General features: G+C 39.7%; 1 protein-coding gene across 2 annotated transcripts; it reads right to left on the bottom strand.

The window, feature by feature from the left end:
* Positions 1 to 9,101: 9,101 nt before the first annotated feature.
* LOC111662071 (rho GTPase-activating protein 6) lies at positions 9,102 to 26,487 on the bottom strand. Of its 2 annotated transcripts, none has more exons than XM_023415819.2 (13): positions 26,231 to 26,487; positions 16,552 to 16,711; positions 16,123 to 16,191; positions 14,853 to 15,115; positions 14,446 to 14,641; positions 14,188 to 14,243; positions 13,934 to 14,084; positions 13,659 to 13,807; positions 11,838 to 12,014; positions 10,981 to 11,078; positions 10,453 to 10,715; positions 10,182 to 10,268; positions 9,102 to 10,096 (listed from the first exon to the last, which is right to left on the bottom strand). In XM_023415819.2, the coding sequence occupies exons 1-13, from the start codon at positions 26,375 to 26,377 to the stop codon at positions 9,531 to 9,533; spliced, it is 2,382 nt and encodes a 793-aa protein (XP_023271587.1). In that variant the 5' UTR covers positions 26,378 to 26,487; the 3' UTR covers positions 9,102 to 9,530. The 2 variants fall into 2 exon arrangements, with proteins under 2 accessions (XP_023271587.1, XP_023271588.1); XM_023415820.2 differs by lacking the exon at positions 26,231 to 26,487 and adding an exon at positions 20,232 to 20,455.
* Positions 26,488 to 27,674: the final 1,187 nt, after the last annotated feature.

The raw sequence follows: 27,674 nt of genomic DNA, 5'->3' as shown, positions 1-27,674 counted from the left end.
TGAGGTAAAACAGGCAGGAGACAGGAGGTTGAAGGTGTTCTGTCTGCATGTACACTCCCTTCATCGGGGGTGTGTACACACACATACCTCACTGACACACACTCTGCTTCTCATCTGCGCTACAGGTTTACACAGGAGCATGGAAAGCTCCTGAGAAGACTATTTAACCCTTTGGCGAGCTGGCCTTGAATGAAGACGTTCATTAACTCCAAACATTAAACCGTGAAAAAAAACAGCCAGAAGTTATAGCTTAACTTATCACCGGCAGTGGCAACGGAGCGTTTAATAAGTGCTTTTCCACATTTTCTGCAGGTAAAGAGAAGAAGGAATGTGTGAAAAGGTGTATGTAATAAGGCTGGACCTGGTGGTGATATGTTGTAAGTCAGCATCAGATAATAGGGATAAAGGGCTTTTCTTCATCGCCACAGGCAGCTCCATTGAGTTACCAAGCACAGAAAAATAAGGCTCAAGCTTAAGGATCCACAGAAGCCAGCAGGCAGAGTGCAGTGAAGAAAAAAAGACTTGTTATTAAGCAAGACAGAATTGGTTTTCTCCACCCTAATGAGAATTCATCCTGTGAGATAGATGAGTCAGTCTGAAAACACAATTCCATAGCCGCAATAATGAGATCATATTTGAGGGATGGGTTGTACATCCCTCAGATGGAACAAAGACTCAAGGTTACCAAGAATTTCAGCAAAACAGAAACGTTATCTTGACGAGTTTCCCCTTTTCGACTCCCACAAAAATACAATTTCTATTAGTATTCATGGTACAGAAGTGTCAACCAAGGTGTTGGAAGGCTGTTACTGTCCCCACATCAGAAAAAGAAAAATTGCATGGATGCAGACTTTTATTTATTTATTTTTTTTCTCTCTTTTTATATCTTAATTTCTACTGGGGAACAAAATTTAAACCTTGTGTGTTCAGGGTCTTTCCAAGGAATAGCTGGGCCACACACTAAAAACAAAACTTAAAAATGGATTGGAAAGATCTGGAAGTTGAAAAAGCCACTTGGGGGGAAATCAGAAACCCAGGACTCTGCAGGCTTACGCCGGTTCTCTTGGATTAGATACAGCAGTGTTTCAAACCACACAGGAGCTCACATGAATAAAGTTAAAGCCACTTTATAACAAAAATAATAGAATAGCGAACGACATGCACAATTAGCTTGTGTATCATGTGGAAAACCTCTTGGTAAAAAAAAACTCCCTCAAAAGGATGTTGCCAATTACACCTAGATTAACACCCATCTACGTAACCAGATGTGCTGTTAAACCTTGATTTTGGAAGCACTGTGGCAGCATTGAAAACACATAAAAAAGAGGCAGTCATACTTGTGATGTTCCTGACCATACCTTTTAATGCTATTTGTGGTAACGCTATCACAAAGAGGATCCAGGAAAAAGATGATGAAAGTGTGAGAACACAGCCGAAAAGTCTTTCACAAGGTGACAGCATCACAGAAAGCTTCTGGTGTTTCTGAATTATTCTGTCAGCCGAGAGATAGTAGTGGAGCCACACTCCCGCTCAGCATCACCTAAGGGTCAAACACAGACAAGACGCTTGTCTTCAGGAATCTGCGATCTGATCAATAATGCTTCTGCTGAGACTTCCAGCTGGTCAAAGTCTGTTTTTTTTTTTTTTTTAAAGAGCAGAGTTGGAAGAATTTGATATATTTAGTTTTCACCTCAACAGCCTCCACAGTTTTGCTCTAAGTTTAAATTTATCCACTTAATTTGATCTACTTCTTCTTCTATTGCTGCCATCTTCTGACAAACACTTTCTGTTATTACTTGCTCTTCCTGTGACAAAGTTGCAGTTCTGAAAGGTGAGAAAGTTGCTGGGATGGAGATCATTCTCCTGCAGTTCAAAACTTGTTTTTGTCTTTCTTTTTGTGTGTCTCGGGGGTTGAAGAGTAGTCATCGGAGTTTCATAACCAACTATTTGAAATTGAGTTCAGAGTCCATCCGTTGAATTGACCTGATCTGGCTTGAGGGCCTGATGGAATATTAGATCACCCGTAGGTGTAACCGGCTCCAGTAAAAACAATCGCCTTGTCTGTGAGGACAGATTAGCACGGACTGAAAGGTTCAGCTCATTATTCTGGAGTTCATTCTAATTCAGCAGTAGTTTGGTTTGTATTTTTGAGCGTTCAGACAGTGAATTACTGACGAGAAAAGGTGGCGTCCACATGCAGCCTGTCTACTTCTTTGTTCAGAAAGAGTTTGCAACAGGTCTCAGATTTCAGGTCTCTGTCTGCGTATGACGAAACCAGGGAAGAAAAAAAAAAAAAAGGTTTGTGGATTAGAGGGACTTTTCACACACTTGCTAAGGTGGGATGATTACACCTTTGTCATTCCTTTGAGCCGAACGCAGTTTGATGACTTCAGCAAATTTTCTGCCTAGCCAACCCCCAACATCCACCTCATCAGACATCTGGTCAACCAGATGAAGGGAAAATGTAAAGCTGTACATGTCAGGGCAAAGGCTGATATAAACAGTATGCAGGTTGCGTATCTATTATTTGTGAATGAGATTTGGTTTTATTTTGTTTCATACATCATAATGTCAAAAATTGAGGCTGTCACTGCTGAGATTCATGAAACAATGGAAGATTTTCAGATGAGTTGCTTTGAAGATGTCAGCAGAGGAGACTACACAGGAGATTGTTGGCGCTTTGGCCGTCTGGGAACAAAAACATGGACAGAAAGCTTCAGAAAGGTCACTTACAAATCCCAAGCATGTGTTCAGTTCTACCAAAACTACTGTCATGTTTTTGGTGCCAGATATGTAAATCATGATGATATCCATTCAAATTTATATAAAAAAAAATCTAATCAATAAACCATTTTAGACAAAACATTCACCATTTAGTTCTGAGGCCTGGGCTCGTCTGTTTTATATTAATAAGCTACCTTCATACTTTGTAACCCTGTTCCACTGGGAAGTCAATGCTCATTAAAGTTTACTCAATAACAGCTTGCACTTAAAACCTAGGTTCACTCAGACCAAGGAAAGACAGCTTTTAAATTACGTGCGCCTTCAACCTGGAATTAACTTCTAAAGATTTCAAAATTGGACTTGTTCTTATTACACGGGGATGAACATTTGGGTTTTTTTTCCCCCATTCAAAGTCTTAAAGTACCATTTAGTCACCTGCAACTATTGTTTGACTGATTTTCATTGGGCTTCTTACAGCTGACCCTACTTGTTACTATTCTGTGTATCTTTTGTGCTTTCGGTGTATTCTCTATGAGGCTTACAAAAAGAGGAGAGGGAAGGATACAGACAGCCTTACAAGCATCTAAGAATCCAGTGCACTTCTATATCAAAACCAGAAAAGGCTCAAATCTTACAAATGCCAGCTGACAAAGTTGAAATAATTTGTGCTCTGTGGTTTGTATTGTCGTTCTAAGTGGTTGGGAGCTTTGTTCAGTGGTTGCTGAAGGCAATATTGGTTGTTGCTGGGCGATCGTTAGGGCGCTCATGGTTGCTACAGTGTCTTTACAAACACTTTCACAACAAATCACTTCAAAATTAATGACATGTTTCTCCTCAGCAGCCTGGAAAACAGTGCACTGCATGTCTGTATTACTCTACAGACATGTGTTTGTGGTGTGGAAGCTGTGAAGAAAGTAGCAGGACTAAAAAAAAAGACTAATTGACAAGTATGAGACAGCACATTATTAGAATTTGCTAAATCAGCATATTTCTGAAATCATATCTGAAAATTAATACCAAAGGGAATAAAGACGGAAACCACGCTAGAGGGAAAATGTGCCGGCAGGAAACTAGAGGACACGGTGGGGATAAGCTTCAGAGAGACTTCCCGCTGCTGCTAGCTTGTCTTCCGTAGGACAAAAGTGTGGCATCTTAAAGGTGTTGATTTAAACACGCAGCCATGTTACACAAGTGTTTGTGTGTTTGCATTGTAACCCTTGGTACGGTTTCATTTTTTTGAAGTCGCTCTATGATAATTACCCAGGTCGATCCTCTGCTTAATTATTAACTGCTGGCACTTTCTTTGATGCATAAAAAGGCATGATTATATGTTTGAAGCTTGATTTAATGCTATGTGTCTGAGCAGCAGCTTCTCTTGCAATCAGTGTACATGGGGGGATTAGATGGAATTTCAACGAGCCTTACAGCATGCTGAGAACTGTCTCTCTCCCTGAACACAACAACTTGAATATTTTTCTGGTAATGATCACTTTTATTTTCCTTCAAAACATATAAACAAAAGCGTTGCACAGGCATTGTTGTTTATATGATTGTTTCCTCCACCTTTTTTGCATGATATGCTCTGAATACGGAGCACATTTCCCATGACCGTACTGTGTCTTATCAGTTGCAAAATGGACATAATAAGTGAGGTTGAGATTTAATCTTATATCTCTCTCGCCCACACACATATTTTGCAGATATGGTAAGTGGCGGCTGAACGACAGACTGTCAGCAAAAACAAAAAAAATAAAATAAAAATAAGTAATATTAATATGAAACATGATATAATCAGTATGTGTGCATGGCTGTCCCATAAAACAACTGATAAGAACAAGCTTTACAGAAAAACATCTGGATGCTTTAATTCCTGATGTTGCATTGTTGAGTCATTGTTTCAGCCACACAATTTTCAGTTTGTTGCGCAAGTTTGAAGACTGAGCAAAACTGCCTGTTGCAAACCGCCTTTTGCTGTTTGTCCCGGAGTATGCTGTTAACACGACTTTAACAGTGAATCATTCACCGCCCAGTCTGCCAAAGAGCTGACATATTGAGGTTGACCCAACTTGATCCCCTGTCCCGCCCAATACACAGCCTGCATCCCAGCTGAGTAGCTGTGCTGTATCATGTGGACTCAAACAGCGTAGAGGAAAAAACATTGCTGGCAATATGTGCACTAAAAGCCATGGGGTCCTTTGGGACATGCACACCCTACTAACATACTGTATTTCATAGCCTGTGCTACATGCACACACACTGATCACTTAAACACATCAAAATGAACAAATCTAACATGTCTTCCACCGTTTTTCTTGATGAAATGTGGTCCTTGTTTCAAAATGAGAAATATTAATCAAATGTATCCCAACTGGAGCATGAGGTGGGGCAGATGAGGTGAATGAAATGAGATTTTTGTGGGCTGCATAAACACAGCGCTGGTGTTGCTCCACTGAGATCGCAGAAAAACAAGAGAGAGAAGAAAATGTTTCTCAGATATAAACAGATATAAATAAATCGATTTGGAAGGCGCTGAAATTAAATTAAATTAAAAACTAAAGACATCTAACTAGAAAACATTACTTCAAATACCCCCCTCCCCTACAAAGAAGAGTGAAGTGCTGCTCAGAATCCAAAGCGAATCGAAAATTGCACCAAATTGCTTAAACTTGTCTTATCAGTGAAACACTTGGTATCTAAAACTTCACATTTTGTTCATGAAGTGTTGAACTGCACTAAGCTGAGAGGCTTAATGCAATCACTGCTAATCCTTTAATCTTGAACATTTTTTTTTTTTTTTCTTGAAATAAACTTCATTACCCAGTCATGACCATGACTCCCATAAGCCACTCTTATTGACATTTGGGTCCTGTGTCACTCTAGCACTCATTGATAGTCTGCTGACTATTGTATTTCACATTTTTCCATTAGTGAAATGATGGACATCGTGCTCATTCATTATTGTCATATACTGTTATTGCTGTATAGTGTTCGCCCCCAACAAAGGCTGCAGAAATACATTTCAGATACAATGGAGGAGAGTGGAATCATAAATCAGCACCAAATAGCTTCTTGTCTCAACTTTTCAAAATGCAAATGCAGCACATAAACAGTGACTGATGGCAAGAACTTTATTTGCCTTAAAAAAAAAAAAGGTAAAATCCCTGATTTTTTTTTTCTTACAAGGTTAAATTTCAAAAACAACAAAAAGCTGGGAGGAATATTTGGGATTTAGGTCCACTCTTGGATGCTGTAGCAAAGTCAGGGAGTAAATCCTTAAGGTCAGTGAGCAAGTTATTGAAAGCAGTCTTTGTACAGTAGCATGTGAAGTAGTCCTGAGTTGATATCTAAAATGGCAAATGCTAGAAGAGGCTTTGTAGCATTTGCTTTAAAAGTGTTATGTGCCATATACCTAACATCTTAATGAGCTCCACTGCGCTCTATTTTTGCTCATCAGAGATTTGTACATCAATCTTGACCTTGAAACCCCAGGGCCAAGGCTCTCTTGCTTCTCGACATTCAGCCTCATCTTAGCTGTGACCTTCCTCTGTCCTCCCTGCAGCTGCTCCCGATGCCAGTGAGCGGACTCAGACAGGATGGACCCCCTGTTGGGAACAGTTGCAGCTCTCTGCCAAAGGATCATTTTACATCCATCAGTGCTGCACAGATAAGATATGAAATTGAATATTTGATCTTGATTCTTTGCTTTCAGGAGGCTGGTCACAAAAGCATCTCCACCCCCACCCCACCCCCACCCCAACCCCAGTCTTTGCCTGTTAATATTTAGGACATTGGATGGGATATTGGGAAGGCAAACCGGTCCATTTGTGGTGCAGATACAAAAGTGAAGGCAAACAGCAGTGAGTCTGGATTCTCTGTAAAACACATCCAGACATCCTGTTCTGTCTCTTTGGTCTTGTCAGAATGGGACTGAGTGGTGGCCAGATACAGCTGTGGAGCCAGATATGGCCCAGAAAGTTGAACCACAAATTGCAGTGTTGAGGAAATCCCCTGGCTTTGTTTAACAAGGGAAGAGTTTAATATCAGGGCGAGAAGGTTTACTGTCAAAACATAGTCAGATTACTTATGACTTTGCTATTGGAGCAAGACAGTCTCTCTCTGCCTTCAAGAATCTCTTGAAGACTCAGCTCTTCCTAGAGCACCTCCTCTCCTAACACCTCTAACGCCCTAACCTAACATGAGTATATTACAGTTACTGATGACTTCTTTACCTAGTCTCCTTGTGCTTTTTCTTATTGAAGAGATTTAGTACTTAGTGCTTACTCTAAGGTCTCCTACTGTATTGAAGCTCGAGTGTAATTCCTCGCTTGTGAGTCCTTTCATTTGATAAAAGCTATTATACTTGAAAACTCAAAAATATAATGCAGTCTATCAAATTACACAATTCCAGTCAAAAAAATATCTGTACCAGATTTAAATGGCAGACATTTTCTGCATCATTGCATACTTATTGTGAGTACTTCTTGCAGTTCTTGTAATTTAGACGCTTATTTATTGTTAAATTATACTCTATTTTGTCTCAGCTCACCTTTCCTTTTTTCATTTGCATAAAGCAAGATTAAGGTTGATATAACAAAATATACTCTTCAAAATAATCAATACTGTAAAAACAGATCGAAACAGTCATAATTCATATCAGTACCAACCCTATCATGCGCCTGTTCAATGTGCAATGAGTCATGAGCATAATGCTCATTGGTTACAGTTTGAAGAAGCAAGGAAACCAATGATCAAGGAAAAAACACTTTCCTGGTCTTATCGTGCCCTCTTGTGGCCAATACAGGGGACTGTTTCACTGTGTTCTGAACAGGGGGGGATATACTAGGGAGCAGAAACTGTACTGCCCACCAAAATTTAGTGACCATTTAATTTTAGAACCATGCCCATTCCTGAGTAATCTCCCCAGGGAGGAGTTCAATCGCCCCCAAAGATATAAATTGATAGCCTATGAAGGTGTTATGGTAGCATGCCTTCGCTGTGTTTTTTGTCCTTTCCCTGTCCTGTCTCCCCTGTAGCTCCGCCCAGGCCCACCCTAATTACTTCATGAGATGCACCAAGGAAGGCTTTTAAAAAAAAAAAAAAAAAAAAAAAAAAACCCTTTGTTCCAGCAGCAGAAGGGCAGAGGCTTTCTGCATTGGGGACTGCTGGTTTTGCTGTCTGAGCAACCAACACGAGCAGCCGGAAGTGGGTGCAACTCCCACTAGATGCAAAATGGCTACCACCATGAAGTGAACAAATATCACATAACAAACATAACTGCATTTACCCACAACAACCAGTACAGCTGACCAACACAAAAGTGGAGTGCAACAGCCACAAACCAAAAAGGGTCACACCAAATAGACCAACTGCAAAAGTTGCTGCAATACCCCAACAGCAACACAAAGACCCAACAAAAGTGGACTGCCACTACCACAAGACAAAATGGACACCAGCTGGTCTTCAACCACATCTGCAAGCTACTGTGGTAAATGTAGACAACCAGCAAAACACACACTGACCTGATGACCTGGGAGGCCAACCCCACCACACTAAGATCCAATGACCTGTGGAGTGACAGTGAAAAGTCCTCCTTCCCAGGACAGGTGCATCTCATGAAGTAATCAGGGTGGGACTGGGCGGAGCTATAGGGGAGACAGGACAGGGAAAGGACAAAAAACACAGGGAAGGCATGCTGCTGTAACAGTAGGAAATGGAAATAAAAGCATAGCATAATATCCATCTGCCTTAGTTACCTACTGGGAGAGAATGGAGACACAGAGATCCCATTAATGCTCATGGGTTCCATTTTTCTTTGTATTATACAAATAACTTAACATATACACTTAACTTCTATTTCTTTGCAGCAGTTCAGATAGGTCTGTATATATATATTTTTGCCATGCTATAGCGTCGTCAGATTCAGCACGATCGGGCAGACCCCCCCCCAAAAAAAAATTTAATTCTGAATTACACTAAATTTAATTATTGAATTAATTAAATTGAGTTAAATTAATAAATAAAATCGAGTTTTATAAATTAAGTCAATTAGATATATAAAGATATTTAATTGAATAAATTTCAAAAGACAGTTTACATCCATGTGTGTCCAGACTCATAATATATGAAGTGAAGACTTTTAAGAATTTCAATACAAGCTAGCTATTAAGTGTATTTTAAAATTAGTGTATGAATTCCTGAGTTAGGCCCAAAAATGTTTTGTGAGTTCATCCCATCAATTCATCCCTGAGTCTAAGTCGACATTCTCTCAAGGCGTTACAGAGATATCATGTTCACAAGGACAGGGCAGACAGACACCCTGAAAACTCAATATTAACGTAGCTTCAGTATATAGAGGAACTACAAATTTAGAGCAACAGTACAACATAAACAGGACTTTATTTTTACATCCAGCATTAGAAAACATTCATGGCTTCAAATTAAGCATTGATAAGATTCAAGTCTAATACAAGTTTTTGATGGTTGTTGCAAACAATCGCTATGTATTTCATGACTACAACACATTCAAATAAACTACAAAAAACATACAAAAATACATAAAGCAATAATTTTATATCATGTTTACATATGCAACAAAATGAATATGTACAGTTAGACACTCCTCCAAAATAACAACACATCTAAGACAAAGCTGGTGCAAAGTCTGACAGTCAGTCAGTCAAAGAGAAACATTAACCGCAATTATAGATAAATAGGAGCATTTCAGCCTCTAATGATGTGACAGGACCCCCCCCCCCAATATCTCGAAACGTAATCTTCACTTTAGTTCATCAGAGTCAGAGGGTGCATCACACCAAGGTTTCCGGCAGGGCGTCTGCATTTTCTTTTGACAGTATCTGCCATATATGCCACCTCTCTGTCTGCCAGTCTGGTGTACCAGGGCCCTTTTCGTGTGCAAGCCCAGAGGCATCAGCCGTATCTACAGTCTGGGGAGAACAGCTCTGCTGGGACTGTTGTGGAGTTTGGGGGTCAGACTGATACATGAAGAGGGAGGGTGTGGACTGAGAAATATGGGTCTCTCTCAGAGGCCCAGAGTAGTGAAGGGGAGACAAACCATCCGTCCTGACCTTAAATAAGGGATATGCAGAATGTGCTGTCCTTGCTGTCAAGTTGTCTGAGCTAATGGCTCCTGATTGGCTGCTCAATCCTTGATGTAACGATGATCCTGGTTGTCTCTGTCCTTTCTGGTCTTGAGGACTACTGCTGCTCCGAGTCACCGGGAGGTGTGGCCTGCATTCCTGCACACCCAATGAACTTCGTGTTGGTCTGATGGGCAACTTGTGGTTACCTTGGTGACTGCTCAGCCCCTCTGATGATCCATACGACTCGCATTCCGACATGTCTCCAAGGGAACCTGAGAGAAACCACTCATTAACATCCAGCATTCATCACACATCTCAAAGACCATCTGCAACAACATGTAAAGAGGATTCTGTTACCAGTGATGTGATTGCCGGTGAAATCTTTGTTTAACAGTTCATGCCAGGTGTCCCAGAAATGGTCATTGTCACAGATTGTTGAGGCCGCTAACAGAAACAAAAGAGTCAAGAGGATCACTTTAGTTTAACAGATCAAATGTTTTTTTTTATTTTGTTGTTTAGACCATTATTAACACAGATTCATTTCAATATTTTAAAAGTGAATGAAAAAAAAAAAAAAAAATTTCTATCATACTTTATGATACTACATGCTGCAATAAATTCTGTTCACCTTTGCTGGTAGAAAGTGTGGGAGAGGTGCTGGCAGATCCGTCTTTTGAATGGCCACTGTCTTTGTACTGCCCAGAAAGTTTGAAGACTCTGTCTGAGAGTGGACTGGTGTCCTCGGGGTATTTCCACAGCAGTCCATCTGACAGGACAGGTGAGTTGTTATCATAGGGAGACACCTCTCCACTAGATGCTTTGATGGAGTCACTGGACAAGCATCGCTCAGTCAGAGAGAAGGACTCTTCTCCTCTAAGAAGCCCTGGATCTCTGCACAAACACAAACAACACAATAAATATTACATTAAGCTCTTGCTGATATAAGCTGCAGGCTGATGGCTACTAATGTTCAGAGAAAAGCACACTATCTTACAAAAAAAATAAAAAATAATATATATATATATATTTTAGCGGGGGGGGGGTAATCATGAGTTATAATGCACATGCTTCATTTAGATGCTTACAGGAGGACAGCATGCACACACACACACACACACACACACACACACACACGAGACAAAAGGTGGAAACTCACGAGTACTGAGAGGCCTTCCTCCGGAGTAAGTAATCCACAACATCAGGATCAGTTTCCAGCAAGCTCATTAGCACCTCATTCTGCAGGTCAGCGGGAACCTGAGAGAAGCAGAACCATTTCACTGAAGCTCATAATAAAAGGATGACAGCTGTAAAATTGTATTCTTTGCTAGCTTAATCAATTAATTACTTCTCCATACTAATGAATTACTGTCCCTGTGCGACATACAAATAACAGAGCAGCTTATTTAAAAAAAACAAAAACGTTTACCACATTTGGTGAATTACAGTATTTACAGTATTATGTGTAATGCAATATGTACTGTAACAGAGATAGCATGATGTTTGTACGGTATGAGGAGAAAATAATGAACAGCAGTTTAAAGAAACTGAATTAATGACGCATAGAAAATGTCTGATGGGCTTTTATTGCCTTCTGGTTTCCTTAAGAGAAAAGATAATGTAGACGTCCTTGCTCCTAGTCTTTGTCTATAAACAAAACAGAGGCTGGAACGACACTTGTTAACCTCTCTAGTGAGGCTTGCAATAAAAAGAGTATTCACTAAAAATCTTAATTTCACAGGAGTGGGAAACAAATTGCTTTTTCAAATTGTTTTTCTGCGATACTGCTTTGTCTTATAAGTGATTGCAGATGCTCAGTCCTTCTCAAAACCTATAAAGCTAATGTTTACATTTCATTAGGAAGCTCCACTCCATTAAGCTAAAAAAAATCCTCATAAAAACTGGTTTTTTTTTGCCAAAAAGAGACTTGACCAAGACCTTGAGATTGTTTGATTAAACCTAGGGCTGTCTTTAACTGTTTACATGCCTTTGTGGTTTTCAGTAATCACGGCTTACCATGAATTGTGTATCATATGTATTGATCATCCTTTGGACAACACTGATGATGGCTGTACTCTCCTCTGCACGGGCAAAACTCTGCACCGCAAACTCCTTGTCTTTTTTTTGCTTGTGTAACAGATTGGGTCCAAAGATGGTGGCTAAATTGAGTGACGTCATCTTGTTTCCTGTTATCTAAGCAAAAAAGAAGACACAAGTTATTTGTGTGGACACTCTGAACATACACATGTGCCTACAGAGACACTTGGACTGCATATTTTGATATGCTGGATGACAGCTCTTCAGTTACAGTCATGTACTGTAAGCTTCTGAGCAAGCTTGTACAAAAAAAGTGAGATTTTCTTATTAAAATTTCTTTATTTTTTAACCAATAGTCTCCAGGTGAAAACAAAACTAATCTTATTCAGCAGCTTTGTTAGTAAGATGACAACCAAACTAACCAAAATTACCCAAATTTGATCCCCACTATTACAAGAAATGGTTTTGAGACAGAAATGATTTACATGAAAAGTAACGCTGAAGCCAAATTATAATAGATTTTCTTTTCATCTGCCTATGTGCTTGCACACAGGAATGAAAACTCTTACACGCATGGAGTAATTGTTGTATTTAAAGTCGTCTTTTGGTGGCGGCAGACTCTCAATGGCCCTCGGAACATGTGCAGCTAACACAGGCTTGCCACCATCAATGAGGCTGGTGCTGCCTTCTTTTGTTCAAGGAGACCAAAAAGACCTTTCCTTCAAAATTACAGTATGTGTGCTGAAAGAATAAAGTGGTTTTAAATGTGTGGGAAACTATTAATCTTCACTGTGACGTTTAGTAGTCAAAAAGTAAGATTAACATAGAGGAACTTTAGGCCCAAGTTTAACAGCAGAATTGTGATGGTGAGTGCAAAGTGCAATGTCATGTGCATAAGGACTGTGCATTCAAATTTAAATGCATGTGCTAAAACGCATCTTGCTATGTGTAGAAATATTAGTAAATGGAATATAGAATTGTGGGATTATGGTGATTAATCATTATATTCTTACATTGTTTATCTCAAATCTTAAAACCAGCTATTCCAAACTAAGTGGTGCATGACAAAAATGGTTCACCAAATAAAGAGGAAAAGTCCAGGCAGGATTTATGGAATAGAAAAACATAATTATGCGCTGGGTGCAAAGTGAAAAGATGCAAATATGTTGCTGGTGAGATAAACTGTGTTCACAGTATGCATCTCCACAATGTGACAATTTCCTTACACTTCCTGTTTATAAACTGGGGGGAATAACAAATTATGACTGAACAGTATGATGTTCGCAGAAGCGCAATGTTTGCTTGTTTATTGTGAAGCAGGTTGATGGTTGGTTGTGCATCATTTATTCAAGATGCCCACAATGGATCATCGTGTGTAATGGTGCTGCACTGGGCACAGGATTTCAAATTAGAAGCTGCAGATGTAGCGAACATCTGTCTTACTGCCGTTTGTTTGCTGTAGGAATTCATCAAAATCACATTAAACTTGTGAAATTTCGGTATTATTATTATTATTATTATATATTATTATTCTGTGATAGCGGCCCATTTCCTAAATATATAGTTTGAGCTTGTTAGGAGAATCAACAAGTGTCAGAATGTCTGCCAGGCTGCCTACGGTCGTCAGATGTTTCATCCCATTATAAGATCAAAGACCCAATTAGGACCAAAATATCGACACCTTGTCTTGTGCATCCTAGAATGAACCTAAAATGAGTCTGTAACTCAGACCACAAAAAAAGCAGATTGCTGCTTGCACTTTCCACTGCCATAAGAGCAGGGCATGTCCAGTTTCTTTACCTCCTGTCCCTCATTATCCAGGCTGTCTTCAGCGTGTGCAGCCACAGTGGACAACAAGCAGAGGAGACGCTGCAGTGTGTCGCTGTTACAGGGAGGAAGCAAAAATATCAGGAGCTGGATGGCGCTCTCTTGCTCTGAATGATCCAGCACTGTAGAGAAAAAATAAAAACAAACAATCCAAACAGTTGACATCAGTCTCAAATGAATCAGACAGCAAGCGAGTAAAGTGAGTTGTTTTTGTGTGCGTGTATATCCAGTATGTGTTTTTTCCTCACACAATGTGTTGATGAAGGCTGTGTAGAGCTCTCTTGTCAGCAGTGGATCAGGCATGTCTCTGAGGAATTCTTTCAACAATGCAGCTACATCATGGACACTGTGCTCCTCGTCCAAGTGTACCTCCCATCCCTGGTCGAACTCCTCGCGAAGCTGGATGAAATATTGAGGCAGTCAATGCAGCAAAAATGTTGCTGATGGTTGATACAATTTATTCAGGGCAGGGTGTTTTAAAGCTAACCAGCTGAAATCTTACCTGGCGCACTCGCTTCTTGGAACTCCCAACACGGAAAATTCCAACCGTCTGTAGGCCTAAGCAAAGACAAAGATGCTCTCTTAGTGCCAATACTGTGGCTAACATTCAGCCTCAAAGACATTCAAATTGTGTGATTTACAAGGCGAAGACCAAACTGCATGTGTTATTGAATTCTTAGTTTCCACAGAGATATGCGGTACATTTCTATGATGCACTGTTAGTACTAGTGTTCATTGAGTGTTCTTTAATGACGAGTACCGTATTTTTCCAGGTGCTGGCAGCACAGATCCACCACCCTGGGCACCTGTCTGTAAATAGGGTTAAGGCTGAGCTTTTTGTCATGGCGCTTCTTCCTCTTGCCAGCTGCCTCTTCTGGCAACGACAGCTGGAGGGCCTCCAAGAGCCGAGACTGGTTATCGTCAAGGTCAGTGATGCAATCCACAGACACTCCACCCTGTCAAGCAGACGGGTGACAACCATACATACGGTGACTGTTGTGAGTGATACAACGGGGTGCAGCCATTTAATGCCTGCATCATTCACCCGATGAGTGATTATCCAAAAATGTTAAGAATTCCCAGAGAAATCTACCGTGCAAGTCTAATCAGACAGAGTCTCGGTTACGCTACAACAGCCTGTGAGGGTTTATTGACAGACATGCCTACCCTCCTGCGAGTCCTTGGGGCTGTGTCCGGCGTACTCGGATGAGGCGATTCATTAAGGGTCTCAGACGTGGAGCTGAGAGACGAAGTGCTGCTGGAGAGATCTTTGTGAGGCCTTTTGAGGCTGGAGGTGAGGTGAAGGAAGGATAACATCAGTTCAGTGGGGTCACTGTGTTCCTCCCGCGGGGGATCGTGCCGCTGCTTGTGTGTGCGGTCGTTGGAAATGACCTGCGACAGCAGTATGCCAAACGCCTGGGGCATAGTCTCTGTGTGAGGGGGAAGGGTGAGACAGACTAAAAAGTTCATCTTGTTGGCTCCAAGTCAAATGGGAAATGTTAAAATACTCTATAGATGCCATGTCAGCATATTATATACTGTATTGTATTATATATGTATATATGTGTGTGTGTGTGTGTGTGTGTGTGTGTGTGTGTGTAGAATATACTGTATATATTTTACGGTTTGGATCTAGTATTGTCTAGTAGTATCGTCTGTTCATCCATTCTTTATATTTTATACTTTTAAATAAATGCTGTTCAATATAAATATGACTAGAGAAATACCAAGAGCAGTGTTCTGAAGTGCACACTCTATATTCAGAGTCAGGCAGCACATACTTTCTGAAACGCCTTTGTAAACAAAAGCGGAAAAAGAGGAAAGAGGGGGCTGGCCGTGCCGGAGGACAGGCTGTAATGAATGAGCCACCACTTAAGATTGTTTTCGTTATTTCCCTCGACTGCCTGTCTGACAGAGAACATCACTTTCCTGCCAGGCTGCTGCAGCGGGCGTGGCAGTGTGGTGGCTGAAGAGCACGGCTCCCTTTGAGACTTCTTTACCGCACTGTAGAGATTCTGATCACTCAGTGCTCCGTGGGTATAAACAGCTGAGGATGTCCGCTTCAGTGAGTCTATACAGCTTCAGCCAAAAGGATCACAGAGTGTCTTTTCAAGTGTCAGAGGCTGACTAGGCTGGAAACTGAGGGGTGAATAAAAGTCTGACAGCACTCAGTGGCTCTTCCACAGAACTAAGAGAGCCGTGTTTATCTTCACTAGTATGGAAATTTGACTGAGTCGAATTTTCATATCTAAAGACAATTTATAAGGGTGTGCACTATTACAGCTTGATATTATAGCAGTAAAGAGGGATTTCCTCTTTACTGCTATAATATCATGCTGTAATAGGGAACTGAAAAAGGCAAATTAGAGTAATACTACCCTCCAATTTAACATACTGTAGATGGCTCCAATTAAAAGTATATTTAAACCCACATTACCTTTATCTTTACTCTTCTCTTTCGATAATGAGTCCAACTTCTTCCTAAGTGACTTCTTGTGCTTGTGGCCTGAAAAGAGGCAGAGGTGTCACAGTTAAATAAAACTTAATAAGTTTATATGCTCATTTTCTTGCTTGTTCCACCTGCTCTTGTCGGGCTCACTTCCTAAACTGTTACATAATTCAGAGGAGCTAACAAACACAGGCAAACTGTGCAGAAAGAGCCAAGACAAAAATGCAGGAGTACGAAATCAATCAGGCAGAATGTGTTTTTTTTGTTAAGTGTTTTATAAAACATGCTGTGACAAGCTTTTGCCTGCGAGAAAAATAGCAACTTGGTAGATAAAAAGGGGATTTAGGTGTACACAGAGTGGGGTCCAAGAGTCTTTTGGACCCCACTGTGTATGTGTTTGTGTGTATACTTTAATACATTTAGGGATGGTGATGTGGCAGCCCAGGTCATGATCCCGAAGCAGTCGCCTGAAGGCCACATCCTGGAGACGAACCCTCTCCAGCTCTGAGAGGCTTTGCAAGGGGACGGGCTTCAGGCCAACGCTGCGTCCTGACACGCTGTTCCAGGTGAAGTCACCCTGAGGACACACACACCCAAACACACACACATCAGATACATCTATCATTGCTTTCACATTTTAAGTTAATGACCAGCCACGCTCTCTACAGACCCCCAGCATGCACGAACTGACAGATATCTCTGCTTCACTTGTCAGCTGAAAGTGAATTCATTAATCATGTTCTGTTTTCCATGACAAACTGACAGTTTGTTTTCAGAGATGTCCAAATACTATTAACTTCCTGATGTTAGCATGCAATATTTGTACTGTACGTTTTCCGTAGTGTAACACATAGTCTATGTGTTTTTCTGATCGTGGAAGCGAGAACTGTGAGGTGTTGACATTAGGAACACTGCATGGCAGAGCTTGTCTGAACTGTGTCCCAGTAAGGGAGTATTTCTAAGAACTTTTCAAAACCAACAGTGGAAATGGACCGGTTGTCTTATCAAAGAAAGCAGCAAGAGTACTGATTGTGTAGATGTGCTTGATGCCGCATATAATTGGTTTCTTTGCACCATCTGCCTGGAACTCACTACAAAACAATTTCAAATTGAATTTGTTGGTACCTCTTGGTTATTTTGAATTCATAATCTTTAACCTTTCAACTTATGTTTGCACCTGTTTTAATTGATGAATTGCTTTTACATTATACGGTAATTGTATTTATATGTTTGTTTTAGTAGATGTTCTTTTTTTGACTCGTGCATTTATTATTTTGTATCTGCTTGACATCAATTAAAAATGAGTTTTCGAGTTTAACTAAAGACATATAATAATTGGGGTGCACAATTTAAAAAAAAAAAAATCATAAACAATACTTCATCAGCAAACAGATGAGCCGTTCTGTGGGTTTAGCACTGTACTAATGACAGTGCAAATAATCTGATCTGAAATCCTCAACCTTTGAGCATCTCCATGCTGGAGATTACAGTGCTTTGATCCAGCACAGTCAGGCCAATCATATGAGCCATGTTCCAAAGAAGCTTAGTAACTCATTATCAGGATAAGGCTTATACTCAAGTGGCTCATTCCCATTAAATCAGAATTAGGACTGTGCTACAGTAGAACACTTTTTTCTGGTACACATATAGTACAGTAGAATTATGTACAGAGAATGTGATGACAAACATACAGTGGGGTCCAAAAACCAAAAACACGTAGTAGTCTGTATTTTCTTTGGCTATTTGCTTACTGTACAAAGGCAGTGGTCATTAGCCTGTTCCCAGTTTGCCTATACACGGGTGGGAAATAATATGCCATGGATCTGCAAATGATGTCTACTATCAGTACTGTCAGCAAGAGAGTTATGCCGTCGCTGCACAAAGACGTGATTTACAGTAGAAATAGCGCATTATAAGCAAGAGGATACACCCGAGGATACTCAATTTACTGTCACGTAAGACAAAGACCAGCAGGAAATCTTTACAATTTTTTGCCTGACAAATTGTCAAGTTGTCAGAATGGGTTTAGACACACAATGGCAGCCTTTCTGAATTGTTACATTTTGAATAGTAGTCCAGGTACCGGTCAGTTATCTGTTACTTATTGATTTTGATCTGTTGCATGTCAGATGTCGACATTACTATGAAGTATTCAACAGGTTTACTCAGACATTGGCTCACAATTCTGCAAATAAATAAAGTGAACCAGTGACGGAAACCAACACAGATCTGGGAGAGCACACAGAGCATAAATAAACTGTATTCTGTTATCCCCTCATGTAACTTTTGAATGGCAACAGATGATCAACTCACATAAGTGTAGTATATATGTAAGCACAGAGGAAGACAAAAGAAGAAACTGGGTTCCATTGCCACTTTTCATATTGCAAATTACATTAAATGCAAAGAGCGAGTAATGTTTGCTGTTATCTACTCATTTTGGTCAGACATTCCTCTGGTGTGACTATATGGGAGTGGAAACTTTCTTCCTATCTGATATGATGGTGAACCAAGTTCCCACAGTTTCTCTCCGTCAGCAAAGTGATGTCCTCAAACCAAAGTTTATTATTTTCTCCTTGGAATTCCAAGTACTGTGAACAGCATTTTAATGCAAAATGCCCCTTTAGCTATTCCATCACCAGAAACAGGCCCGAGTGTATTGTGTCCACTATCCAATCACATGGTAAATTATTGCAACTCACTAACCCACCATTTCTTATTATTATAATTGTCAGGAGATGAATAAGTGAAGAAAGAAATACACAAATTAATGAACCCAGTTGTTACAGAAACAGTTATTGTCAAAGCTGGATGAAGTTTCTTATCTCACTGAGCTCATGATCACAGCTGTCAGTAACAAAGTCAATACTTTATAATCTTAAAATGGAAATACATTTGCCCTGACTGCCTCTCTAGAACAACATTAATCATCTTTACAGAAAGAAACCTAACAATGCCTTAAATTAAACTTCTTTTTGCTGCCTATTGACATATGAACTAGATGCTGGTGAATAAAAGCTACTTTGCCAATTTTGATATTAGTATTAATGATCAGTTTAGTTATTTTTGTTATTTGTTCATTTATATACTGATACAACAACGCCAGCAATAAAGCAAGCATTCCTTAAAATACATCAACAACAATAATTACTATAATGTTCAGCATTATATTTAGATAATTCATGTAAACCCTCTCCTGTTTAAGTGAATACAAACCATGGTGCACTTTCCTCGGCTGTGCACCAGAGCTTTATTTTTAATTCAAAGCCTCCTTTTGTTTGCGCTCCCCGGAATACAATGAGAGGAAATGTGCAAGGTAGTTCATACAATATAACGAGATTGAAAGTTCAGATTGCACTAATCAACCACATTTGAACTAGAACCAGTGAGGTGATGGATACTCCTCAGTGTTCAGGAAGCCTTTCAATGGGGCATTATGGGAAGTTTTCCACAACAGCCCTCACACTCCGTCCACATTATTCGTTAGTTTAGACTTCTAAAGAAAATGTAATTCAATTCATTATAAAAAATAATGAATTTGCTTTCAAAACTGTATGTTTAAGTAAGTACTGACAAAACAAAAATAACACGAGCTACCAGTACAAACACAAAGTCATTCAATTACTCATATCCTGTTGTATAAATAAATAAATAAATGGGCTCTACAGAGTCCACCCCAGACTGTTTGGCAAGCAAGGATATGCATCTAACATCCTATTTTTCCTCTGCTTTCAAGGTTATCTTTCTTCTAATTAGTAAATCACTATTATACATTTTTACAACATTATAGAATTAAAAAAAAAAAAAAATACAGAGCAGGCACAGCAATATAGTACTAGCCTGAGGAGCTGCCCTGGGTGGGGTTTCAATAAAATTGCAATACTCACAATAAAAAATTACTGTAACACAACACTCTAATGTAAGAGGTTTTAAACTTTTCATTCCTACACACCTTTTGGGATATTTCTTTAACGTCTGGCTAAACTAACATATACTTTGTCCTGTGTTAACGTTAAGTCACGTCTCTGTGGAAGATAACTAAATATTTCCTCCTCTTTTGTGAAGCTAGGAAACTTTCAGAAACAGCAGCTACTCACAAGATGGGTGTTGCTCCGTTGGAGAAAGACTGATCGCCACGGACGAGACATTACTTCTTAGACCCAAAACACTCAGCAACTTAATATCAAATTAACCGACGCCATTTGACCTCAGATGAAACGCCCCAGATATATACAGCCCACATACTCGCAGCTACAGTCTTTGAGTCCAGGGCTCACGACGTGCACCTACACGTGCAACAAGTTCAGGGACAGATTTGACTCTACATCACATTGAGACGCTATCCTCATGAATAACAGTGCCACTGACAGGGAGGGTTTGACAGGAGGGGCCTCTGCTCTGTGCCAGGGAATAAGTTATTAAGCGGAACCCATCTGAGGAGGCGAGGAGGAGCTGCCCCTGGTCCTTACCTGTAATCACCGACAGGTGCGGGTATTCATGCAAAAAATCAGTTTCTCCACTGATGTAGTTCAGTAAGGTGGTAGAACTGTAAGGATCCTCCCTAAAGTTTCGCTCAACGCAGTTTACAAAAAAAAGAAGAAATAAAGATGAAACCCTAACCCTAAAAAAAAATTGTCAGGTGGAGGGGCGGATGATCACTGTAAATACTACAATACCCATAAGCCTCAGCGGCCACCGTTGCTCTGGAGAAACAAGGCAAAGGCGTGAATTTTGGCAGCACAATAAATAAACAAACAAGAAACAAGAAAGACCTCTAAATTCAGCACCATAGTTATGGAATCTATCCAAAATATGTATATTTTATTGATTATCAGGTCAAAGCTTAATCCTCTCTTTCAGCCTGGTGTCTGGAGCAGTAACAGTCAAAAGTTTGGATGCTCTTTCTAATTTCAAGTGAATGGGAAGATGTGTCCAAACTTTTGACTAGTACTGTATATCATTAACACAATATCAATATTTCATTTTTTAATTATCAGGGTTACTGTCAATACCGGTATATTGTGATACCCATATCTTGCCTATGGTCATGTTTTGTTTGAACTACTGGCTACACTGCCCCCCTGATTTCCAGCAGTACTACTCTTTCTAATCGTTTTCAGAAAATGTGCACAAAACTGACAAATATGAACACAGAATACTGACAAAAGGCTCCATCTGTATCTGTATATGTTGAGCATATATGAGTCTTAACACAGTCCTGAGGTGTTATCAGGCAAATTAAGTGTGTATGTTGACCATGGTAGTCAATGTGGCAGCAGATTGACTGATGTGTACCAGAACTATAATAGAAGTCACACCGCCATCACTTCTCCGCAAGGAGGTTGTATATTGGATGCTTTAGAGCGCTAGTAGCTGAAAGTAACCTCAATCAAAGATCTTGTATCTTCAGTTGAAGAGAATCATTTGAGAAAAAATCATGTCTTTCTCATGTGTTTCTGTTATAGATTATGTCTGAGGTATCCTGGAGAAGCTTTGTGTGGCTTTTGCTTCCTGGACCGCTGGAATGAGGTTGTTAGTGCTACACAGGGTGATGATAAACAGGAAGCAGCATGTCAGACAGAAACTAACCATTTTGAACGTGATGCTGGGTGGAGAAATCCTCATTCACTTTGAGAACACTTTAGGCTGCACAGTATCTTTAGTAATGCCTGAAAACAGTAAAGCTCAACAGTGAAGTCGATTGTTCCTTTGAAAGATTTCACTATCAGCTATCAGTGCTTGAGAGCACATTCGCAGGGATATTTTGGTGAATTACTTAAGCTGAAAATATTTTATATTAGACTCTGTCTTTACAAACTGTAATTGGAGCCCTGCTTTCAGTGCTGTTGTTGCTTTTTCACTTTTCCAGCTTTATTATTACTGAAAATAGGATAGTAAAAGAGGGGGGCACAAATAGACTTGTCTCCAACTCTTACATTTTCTGTAAAGAAGCTGAATTTTAATTGAAATGTATTTCCTTTTTGCATTTAAAAAAGTTATTTTCATTTTGTGGGATTTAAGCGGCTTTGTAACAGAACACAGTTTTCAGTTTCCTGCAAGCTCTCTCTCCTTCAGGCCATCTCTCCTCCATGGAGCTCAGAGGAATGCAAAAGACTCTCCATCTAAACACTACAACACACAGTGCTCTGAAACTTTTCTCTCCCTGTGTTTCATGACACATTATGGATTTTCAGTTTGAAATTTAATATTACAGATAGTTCTATTTCCGAATAAAGCTGGCCACTTTGATTACTGGCATGTTCATTTAGAATGTTATTGTATAGGTATATTTCCTAAATGATATAGAATAAACAAAGAATCAACAAACCCCTGCATGGGTTAAGATTCTGATGCCCAGAGAAAAGCTGACATGCAGGTAAAAATAAAGCACAATCATCCCATCCACAACAGGACCACACATTCAGCCTCCTCCAGCCTGAAATAAAGGTAATGACGAAAAGAATAATATAGAGTTTAAAATATGTGGTTGACATGTACAAAAACAAAACTGCAGTCCTATAAATAAATTAACAGTAACAGGAGAAATGTGTACATACACAAAACTTAAAGCATTTTGCTTGACACAAGATTTGTGCACACATGTTTGGATACTACTTAAAGTCAACGCTTAATCTTTGTCTCAGTGATAGATGTCCTCATTTAGCCACTACATCACTACATCAGAATGATGAATGACTCCCTCTAAAGGCTTTATAAGTTCCTGCAGTTTACTAGCTTCCTAAGAGAAACCCGAGCAATTGGAGATATACAGCATTTTATAGTTGCATATCTGATCTGGCTGTTTAAAGTGACCCTCTAAAGCATTTCTCTAAAGTGTTTTTGCATTATATCAAATGAATGAAGATTACATTACACACTGCCTGCGGCCCCTTCAAAGGCAGCGTCTCCCAAAGGCACGATTTCATGTGGACACTATTAAAGCAGACTGCAGAAAGGCACTGAATGACAGTTAAGAAGTTGGGTTCTTACAGACAGAACTTAACCAAAGGCAATATTTTCCAATATCTAACCAAGGCCGTCATATCCAGAGGCTAGCTTAATAACAGCCTGAAATGAAAGGCAAAATCAGCTTAAATTAATATGAGACATGACCTTAACCAATGCTAGGCACGTAATGATCCACCACAGTCATATTAAACAGTAACTGACTTGCACAGGAGATCCATGCAGATCAAATATATTGCTGCACTTCTGAGTGTGATACATATAGAGGAGAACTGGGGGAGAATAAAGACACACACTTTATCTAAATAATAACCAAGCTCCAATCTGTTCATATACCTTTCTTCCATCATCTGATTTAGATTCAGTTTAACTCATTTTACACCACATTATGTCACCAGTTTTCTTACTAGAGACACATACTGTATTTTCACAGAGACTTAGAACTGAATTTAGTTAGTCAGTGTAAGTATCCAGCTATTGAGGCTGGGAATACCATTGGTCTTACACTAAGCAGATCATATACTGTATGTCAGTTATGTAATGATACAAAGGTACTTGAAAGGTAGATTTGAACCATTCCATGTGAGACAATGATTTTACATCTGTGTTTATATCTAACCCACTGTGTCTGTTTACTCGAATCAGACACAAACTGGATGCTGTGGTGCTGCAGTTGCAAGCCAGCAGGTTTAGCTCCATGCCATACAAACGGACAGTCTCCTGTGGGAAGAAATATGTGCCTGAGGGACTGTAGCCAAGGATCAGGTCATGCTGCTGTACTGTGAGAAATAAGAGTTGAGGCTTTCTTCATGTAAACCAGATGTCTCTGCTTTTCATCTCAGCTCAGACTACTGGGACCCTGGGTGAGTACACCTCTAATAGAGCACAGTGACATTCAGCCTATGGAAAACACAAGGTCATTTATAACATGGATCAAAAATACAACTCTGACACTCCTTTTCAAACAAGGGGAAAGGGTGTGTTTTCTTGCCAGTATCATGTTACAGTGAGTTACCAATTCCTGATTATATGAATCATATACATCATACACATACACTTAGAATGACTAAACACATTGCAATGCTACATTTTCACTGATTATACCCATTATTAACTCACCGTTGGCTAGCTCTGGCACAGAGTATGCATTTCAAGAGGCCTGGATGGCATGAGTTGCACAACATATTGTGCATCTCATGAAAGGTGATTCTTGTAGAGCTAGGGCTGCTATTGGGTGCATGTGCAGCAGGAGTGAGGTTTGCATAGAATAAGGCATTTACTTACTGTCAGTGTAAGCCGACAGCATGGTCATGTGAGTCTCCAGGAAAGATCTCCCACCAAAGACTTCAGCTCAACTGGTGGGTGGTTACATTTTTTTCAGCTTTACAATGCTTGGCAAAAACTAGGCTGTAGTGCTGAGCATAGCAGTGCAGGCAGCACGCAAGCACTCCCTAAAGTGATAAATCACATTAAATATCCTCTGTGACACAGAGCTGTCTCCTATATTAATCAGCTTCATTCAGATTTACTGTGATTACATTTCTAAGTGCTCTGGCTGTAGGATGTGGGTTCTTGTTGATGACTGAAAGAGAGACCAGATACCTGGTATTCATTACAAGCCTATTGTAATGTCACATCTGTAATACATTTCCATTATACTAAACAAACAGTGTTACCATGGGGACCATCTTAAGTGCAGCAGTAGAGATTGGCTCAAATTATGAACATGTGACACTGCTAAACACTATAAATCTAGAATAGATTTATCTCAAACAAAAAAAGACATGCAAATGGCCATTGTAATTTAGCATGTGTTAAAACATTTTCCCCTTCTTTTCTGCTAATTAAATGATATAGTGAGAAACCTTCTCAGGAAGATGAACGCCATGGACACAGTAATCGTTTTTCATGTGTACAGGCCAGAACATGCAGTAATAACAAAGGTAATTTGTTTTGCTACTATAACTAGAATACCAGTGCTTTTCCTCAGAATAATGCTTGCACTGCTTTAAGTGGTGTGGCAATACATTCATGTTTGGGGATACTCATAGATAATATATGAATAAATCTCAACCATGAGGAGATTTTTTCATTTTTAAATGACAAAATAAAAGTTAAAGCCTCACTTTAAATGGAGATATATGAAAATTTAGGTTTTCAGGCTCATAAGCAGTTACTTAGGACAAATGGTCCTGTAAAGGGCAATGCACAGATCCATAACGCACATACTTGATAACTTTTCCATGTTTGTGCTGCTGTCAAGTTTCAAACTTAATACAACATGTGAAATTATTTAACAACCATCACAAACCACTTACACACTTTTTTTCCAGAACCCCCCCTCTTAAAGCTTGTATTACTATTTCAAAAAAGGAGCCTTTTTTTCTTTTGGGTGAGAAACACTTACCAAATACCACAGGGTTTTCTAGTTAAATCTATGTCAACAGACATCAGCAAGTTAGCACAAGCAAAGGCTTCTGCTGACATCATTTCAGCTATAAAGGAATGAGTTGAATCACTTTTTTGTGTCCAGTGACGCAGCAACAAAACTTTAGTACATCAAAGGTCCACACATAAAGTTAATGTGTGTGTCCTGTTAGTCATACACTTGGTGATGTTGCAATAGTGTGAGAAACCTGTTTCCTTTAGATTTTTTTTTCCAATTTGAGAAAATTAAATAATTATAGAATGTAAAAAATGTGAAACGAGCAAGTTTCAACACGTGTTCATTAATGATCGAAGGAAAATATCGACAGTCCTGTTGCTACTTGGCTACATCATCCTTAAGGTCATTCCAGACACTTCCGGAATTTGGAAAGTCTGTACGAGATGTGCGCTCAGCTCCTGTTCGCTCCTGAGCTATAAGAAGTGCGAGGAAATATAACAGCAATAAAAAATAACACAGTGCCAAGTTTTAAGATACTTGCCATCCCTCGGTTCATTAAAACTCTTATTGCTATTTAGCTGTCATCTCAGTCATCATCATCAATATCATTCAACGCCAACAACGCCAGTCCAGCACGGTTACGCTGAGAAAAAAAATGGTTTGTGGGTGCTGTCTGGCATTTCAGGCTATCAAATGTGAAAACAGGTTGCATCACCTGCCTTATGAAGCCGCCAGGTCACTGACCTTATACGATGTCTCCTCAGCTTCGGTACCATAATGTCGCATCAACGCCGGGTCCAAGCTCCTGGTCTGCCTCAGTCTCCGCTTGGAAATAGTTTTGGGGCTTAGAGAGCACGAGAAAACGCTGCTTAGCAGTCCTTGAGCGGACATGTCTCTTTTAGCGGGTTAGGTAATGGATAAAAAGGTGTAGAAGAAGAATCATCTCTCTGCCACAAATCCAAACGGAACGAAGGAGCGGCTGCGTTTCACAGCAGCAGCAGCAGCAGGTCCCCTGCGCGTCCTCATGCCTGGTATTATGAAATACGCGCCTGGTGTCCCCTGTCACCCCCTCCACCTCCCACTTACTCTGACTCAGTACTTCCTCCTCTCGTGGTTTTAATTAAGATTCTTAAAAAGCACAAAATGCATGTTAATGTACCACAAACACCAAAACAAACAATGATCTACAAAATAAATAAATAACATATTCTAGTATGCCTACAGCACTACTTACTAACCTCTTTAAAACTGAAATCTTGCCACTTCAAATCAATACTCGTTTTACACTCAAAACATGACATTCCAAACTAGATTTTAGATTTAGTGTGAGATTTTTATTGTGAGAATGAAGCTTATTATGTCTAGGACACCAATCGTACTGTATATACTGTATAATGCTGCTGCTTTTTGTAATCTGGTTAAATGGCATGATCAGTTTTAGGGTAACTGGGCCAGTGTTGATTAAAATGATGTTAAAGTTTTTTGTAATTTACTTTTTGTTGGTTTTCTTCACATTTAAAACACACACTTTTATGAGGCAGCCCAACAGCCTTAATTCACACTCTCAAACAAAACACACAACGAAACAGAACAGAACAGAACCAGGGGAGGTTACATCCTTAAATTAACAAAAGTTATGTCTTTATACAAAAGAATATCTGCTTCATTGATTTTCCTTGTTCGTTCTGCCTAATATTATATATTTTATATTATATATAGATATTATGCACCAAGTCAATCCATTCATTTACAGTTGGTGTATCCTTCTTAAGCCATTTCCTAGTCAAACCCTTTTTACCTGCAACCAACAACGCTCTCATCAGAAACCTGTCTCTCTTTGTACCTTGAAGACCCTCCAGATCACAAAGATACAACATTTTGAAATCAAAATTAATTTTCAACCCAAAAACTACCTCTAGGGTGCCGTGTATATTTCTCCAAAATGGGACCACAGAGTGACAACTCCAGAAAATGTGGAAATGATCTGCCATAGTACCTCCACAGGATCTCCAGCAATCCATTCTATCAGACTATTTACACTTTTGAGCTGGGGTACTGTAGAAACGAATCACATTTTTCCAGCTAAAGATTCTCCAGGAGGGAGAGCTTGTTATCCGCCATTGCTGTTTGCAGATCCTGTCCCATTCCTACTCTGTTATTATGAGAATGCCCTCTGCCCCACATCTCA

This window comes from Seriola lalandi, unplaced genomic scaffold, assembly GCF_002814215.2.
Source record: "Seriola lalandi dorsalis isolate HSWRI2012SDOR001 ecotype SW California unplaced genomic scaffold, Sedor1 jcf7180002054559, whole genome shotgun sequence".
Taxonomy (NCBI): domain Eukaryota; kingdom Metazoa; phylum Chordata; class Actinopteri; order Carangiformes; family Carangidae; genus Seriola; species Seriola lalandi.
Note: the sequence above shows the minus strand (reverse complement) of the source record. Positions and strands in the feature narration are given on the sequence as shown.